A 5686-nucleotide genomic window follows, 5' to 3' on the forward strand; every position below is an offset into this window, starting at 1 on the left:
AGGACCTGCCTCTAATGAACCCGTGTTGGTTGCCCCTAATGTTGTGATGATGAGCTGTGCGGGAGGGCGTCTCTGGGTGAAATCCCACAGGTGGCAAATCCCCAGGTGGGTCTAGGCCTGGGCAGAGCTGGGGTTTCGCAAAGCGGGGTGCAGCTGCTGTGGTGCACCGTCACATGCAACACAACACGTTTTTTTCTCCAGTTAAAGAGAAACTAGAATCTTTACTGATATTCCAGGAGGCAGCGCTGTATTATTCAGTTTAAGATAAGAGCAAAAATAAATATGACTATTGGAATGTGTCCCCATTTGCTGGGTTATATTCAAAGCTTAAAAAACCACAAAAACACTAGGCAAAAAATAGTCAAAATAGCCCTAGAATCATAAAGCCGTGGGGCTGGCAGGATCAGCCCCGTGCAAACCGCCCTATGCAAATCCATTGTCTAACTTCTTATCAACACTACACAGTCAGCCCTGACACAACATGAGGCATCACACCCAAAACTGCCACAGACAAAGCAGGGGGAACTGCTGCCGCCGCGGTTGTTAACACATGCTGGAGACGTCCCAACAGCAGGGTCTGCAGGAGTCCCAGCAGGAGCTTTGACACCCAGTCACCATCCCCAGCTGTGGCTGCAGCCAGGGCAACAGCTCTTGTATCATTTGCCCTGTGGGCACGATAGTTAAATGTAGGTCTCTTACACAATGCAAAAATCTAGGACTCTTGGTTCAGAGATGAGATACCTCGTATTAGACCAACTGAGACATTGCAAAAAAAAAAAAAAAATCTTTTTCTGCAAGATTTTGGGCTTACACACCTTTCATCAGGCTCAGGGAAAGTTAAAGATGGTAAAAAGCCCCCACAGGTAGGAAATCAACTTCATTTTTGTGCAGAGGAAACTGAAGCTCGTATACAGATTCACCAAACAAAACCTAGCCTTATGGAGCATCCTGACAGTGCCACTGATGCTTCGCTGTCAGTCATTTCTACACCTGAGTTAATACGCCTACACCCTAAGGTTTTTAGCTGGAGCTAAAAACAGTTTGCAGGGCTGTGAGATGGGAGAGACATGATCAGAAAGGCCTAACAGCAGCATTGCAGAAGAAAAGATAGTCTGAATAGTGCAACATCAATAGCATTGGAAATGAGAGAGGGTCATTAACACCTGTGGAGTGAGGAGAGATTAGCAGGAATCAGGATGCTGATTTTTTGGGGGTGGGGATCAGGATGCTGTTAATGAGCCATGAAGTCAGTTGACTCTCTCAGTGTTGCCTGAATACAATAGAAATGCCACAGCCCTCCCAAGCAGCTGGTTTTAAAGTTTGGGTGGAGCGGGGAGCAAAGGGGGTGCACCCCTGTGCCCCCCCATCCACCCCTGGTCTAGGTTAGAAGTGGCTCTGAAGCACAGCAGTGCCAGAGGGGCCGTGTCCTGTGGTACCAGGATCCCAGGGACAGCACAGCCTCGTGCCTTGATCAGCCGTGTCTTGGGCTACTGTGGGTGAGTCCCCTGCTAACACCGGTTTGCTTCTCCTTTCAGGTACTTCCACATCGAGCGTGGGAAGAACATGTGTGGTCTTGCTGACTGCGCCTCTTATCCCATCCCCTGGGTCTAAGGGGGGCCGACGGCCAGGGGAGGCGGGCAGAGGAAAGGACCCTCAGACACCAAAGTCCTAGCAGCAGAGAAATGGGATGGGGCTAACTCTGCTGAGGTCCCGATCCTGCCGTGAGCTCTGCCCGACTGTTTGTGTAGAGCTCACTGGAGAGCTGGATCTCACACCCCTCCACCTGCCCTCCTGAAGCCAGTGGGTTTCCCATAAGTAAATCGCCAGCATTGTGGCAGGTTGCAAACTCACCCTCTGATCCCAGCCCTGATATCACAGCACCACGTGCTCTGCATCTCCATGCCTGACTTGCCCATTTGCAGACGTGGGTGCTGACACTTATGTGACCAGCCTCTCCACGCTTGGCTGCAGTGGGTTAGACAGTGCTGGAGAAGCAGCTGAAAAATATCCGATGTGCCACATTATTGGGGAGCAGCACCTGTCAGTCCAGTTAGAAACTGGAGCCTCTCCTCCCCATCCACGCTCCAGAAGACCTCACTTCCAGGGCATTCCTACTTTCTTGCCAAGACTGAATTTCTCCCTTCCTCAGAAAAATCTGTGCTATGAGTTTTTACATCTATTTTCATTAAAGCTGAAGAGGTGATTATTTTTTTAAGAATTCAGATACTATTTTAATGAAGACTCAAAGGAATTCATGATTTTCTACAAAACTGGTATAAAGAACAGAACATTTAGTGTCTGTGATGTTAACATGGTGAGCTGTAAGAGGGCTCAGCTCGCCTACGCTGCCAGTGTTGCATCCGGTTCACATCCGGGTAGCACCGCTGAAACGTTGCAGCGATTTATGACATTGAATAAAAACAACCTGTCACTTTGGCAGTCTTGTGTTTCCTGTTCTCAGTGTTTCTTCAGGGAATTTGTTGCTTGTGAAAAATGACCCATTAACAGCTAGAGCCATTTTTCCCTTCCCCCAGGACCAGGTCTGTGCTTTCCAGATTCTGTATAAACACTGGCCTGCACCGCAGTTTGGGGGTCATTTGTCCTATAGCTTGTTCTAAACCTAAATACTTGAAATGAATGCAAACTCTGAGTGGGGACACAATTAAATGAACATGAAGATGTTTATACAGTTAAGTCTTAGGTGAAGAACTGGCAATGCCGATGACCGTGTTGGAGGGACGTTGCTGATTTTGGAGTAGCTGTGATGGTCCCGTGCAGTTTAGGGGGATGAAAGGCTTGTAATAACAGGTCCTGAGGCTCTGGACAAACCTACATTTTAATTAGCAAGCATCAGCTGATGCATTTTAGCTAAATCACTAAGGGCTCAGCTACACCAATATCACTCTAGAAGCCTGCTGACATATCGGTTGCATGTTAAGAGCCTATGTTGTTTGATATCAGTGCAGTTACTATATCTATCCATACCCCAAATCAGGGTTGCCATGCGTTAAGTGAAATGTGTGTCAGTCTGCCGGGTCAGGTCCATTGTTTGGCATTAATGGACTAGCACCTGATTACATGCCTGAATCTAACCTGTAGGATTTAGCTTGGCTTGTTATGTATATGAGTTTTGGGTAAAGCTTATGCACCTCTGATTTAGTTATAAGATGCATCTCTATCTACTCTGCTTTCTCCCTGGGTATGTTACACAAGAAGCCAGGCTGTGCTCTGCCAATATGCCCAAAAGCTAATTTTGCAAGAGAGACGCTGATGTGTTGATGAGTATCAAACCTGAAGGTCCATTCAAATGCTGTGCTAGAGTTATGTATCATTTAAAAAAAAAAACAGCTTTAAAAATGGGTATCACAGGCAGTGAAAGCTGTCTTGCCCTTTTCACTGTCAGGCTTTTTCTTCAGTACTTATAGTCTGTCAAAATTCAATTGCTTGAGCTGAATTTTTCCATGGTTTTCCAACTCTTTCTGAAAATTTTTGGCAAAAACGTCTTGTTTTTTCACAACAAGGGACACAACCATTGTTTTGCCCCCACTGGAAAATTCAGAGAGTCATTTTGGTGAGAAGGTCTGGGGCTTGAATACTGAGGCAGTGGGACTTGAAATGTGGCAGGGCGCTAGCTGCAAGGTCAGGGATGTGACTTCGGCCTGTCTTATGCAGATCCACCCACACCTGGCCCAGCTCCCAGCCTCCCAAGCCCCCAGCTCACATGGGCTCAGCAGAGGTTTTAGTAGACCGACAAGATGTTTGCAAAAATTTTTCTTTAATTTAAAGAATTTTTTTTGCAAACATCTTGTTGGTCTAATAAAAGATATCATCTCTACTATGAGTCCTGATTGCTTTTTCCTCTAGACCAATGCAACTACAACCCGGATACCTGACAGCAGAGGTTTGGAATTTGATAGGTGCTGCATTTTCTGACGGTCCCACCCGCACCGGACATGCTCATAGCGTTGCCCTCCAGCCTGCAAGCCCCATCCCCACCGAGCAGCCGAGCACGCTCCCGCCCTGGGAAACAGTGGCTAAGTAGGACTGATCCCATGAATGGCTCCTTCTAGCAGCAGGGGCTGGTGCAGATACGGCTTGCCTGGAGGCGGGCAGTGCCTCTCCATCCACTTATGGAAAGGATCTCCATGGTAATGCTCTCCACTATGATGTAGAGGGATTCTGGGGTCAAAATGGGAGAGGAGCAAAGGTTTAACCTGCAGGTTTGACTGGCCAGAGCCTTGCAAGGGGACACAGCAGCTTGGCGAGAGGTTACGCAGCATGCCGCCTTCTGTTCAGTTTGGAAAGTAGGTTCCAGCCCCAAATGCCTCATTCAGCAAAACCTGAGCGCCGATTGCTCTGCCTGATGCTGTATGAGAAACGAGCCCCCTTTTGGCAGCTGCCTTCTGCGGGGGTTGTTAGACATTACCTTTCCCACACATTAAATGTTCTTAACACACAAGTGTCTGCATGCTAAGGTGGAAAAAGATGAGCTAAGTGCCCTCTGAGCCTCTCCTGGTAATGCCTCCACCCGCATCTGACGTTACAGCTCAAGGCAGAAAGGTACAAACCCTTAAGGCCTGATGCTCGCCTGATACCACTGAACACCCCTTGGAGTCAACACGTGCAATGGCCACGTGCCGCCACCACCTTCGTGCTGCTGCGGCGAAACCTGACGCAGGCTCACGGTGAATGGGCGCCTTGCTAGCGCCACACGGCAATTCCCATGGCTTTCCTTGGAGGATGCCATCCGAGTTGCAATAAAATACTCCTTCGAAGGAAGGGCTTCCAGGGGTGAAAGGAACCCAGTCCGCCAGCATAACGATGGGCTTTAGGTGCCGACAGCCAGCAAAACAGTTTACATTTACCAGTGCTGTGGAGGCGTGCAGCTGTATAGTTGACACAAGTGCTTTTGTTTAAAAATTGGACAGGGCTGTGTTTTGGAAAGGCTGCCTCACTCATTGAATGCGAGGTGGTGCACAAAGCCTGCTTTCAGGGAGCGCAATGGGCAACAGAAGCAATAGTGGCAAAAACTGAGGTTCTTTCCCAGCTCCTGGGTTGGTTAGCGTTTAATGAGAACCACATATCAGACACGAAAATAAAAAGATGGAAAGTCTCCAATTTCCAAGGTTTCAGTGAGATTCTAATGCACTTCCTCTGAGAAGATAAAGATGCAGTTGAAGAGGGAGAAAATGGCTTTGTAGAGAAACTGCAGAAATGAGGGCTGAGAAATCCCAGCTTCGTTCCTGTTGGACCCTGGACAAGTTACACAAATGCCCAGACCAATTTTAGACCTAATGGGGACAACCAGCTAACGCGGGGCTGACTTTGAGTCCAAGTCTGGGATGGAGCTGATATTCAGGGATGTGTTTTCAAGTCTCTGTCTAAACAGAGCAGGTCTGCACCATCCTTCCTGGCCCTCTGTTATCCTGAAATGCAGGTGCTGCAGGTTCATTCTTTGAAACTCTGTCCACTTTAAGAATATTTTATAGTTTCATAGTTTCATAGATTTAGGGGCGGAAGGGACCTAGTAGATCTTCTAGCCCGACCCCCCGCCAGGGCGGGAGAACAACAAAACCCCAAAACAAGAAACGGGACTCAAATGAGTCCAGCCAGGTAGGCATCCAGCCTCTTCTTAAAGACCCCCAGGGTAGGGGCCAGCACCACTTCCCTTGGAAGTTGGTTCCAG

General features: G+C 48.2%; 1 protein-coding gene across 1 annotated transcript in view; it reads left to right on the plus strand.

The window, feature by feature from the left end:
* CTSH (cathepsin H) overlaps positions 1–2439 on the plus strand; it is an 18849-nt gene extending 16410 nt beyond the window's left edge. Inside the window, exon 12 of the mRNA XM_019503870.1 lies at positions 1536–2439. Within this exon, the coding sequence (XP_019359415.1) occupies positions 1536–1611 (76 nt within the window). The 3' untranslated portion in view covers positions 1612–2439. The remainder of the gene's footprint in view (positions 1–1535) is intronic.
* The last annotated feature ends 3247 nt before the right edge of the window (positions 2440–5686 follow it).

The sequence above is a fragment of the Gavialis gangeticus genome, unplaced genomic scaffold, assembly GCF_001723915.1.
Source record: "Gavialis gangeticus isolate Ggan-Ray unplaced genomic scaffold, GavGan_comp1, whole genome shotgun sequence".
NCBI lineage: Eukaryota > Metazoa > Chordata > Crocodylia > Gavialidae > Gavialis > Gavialis gangeticus.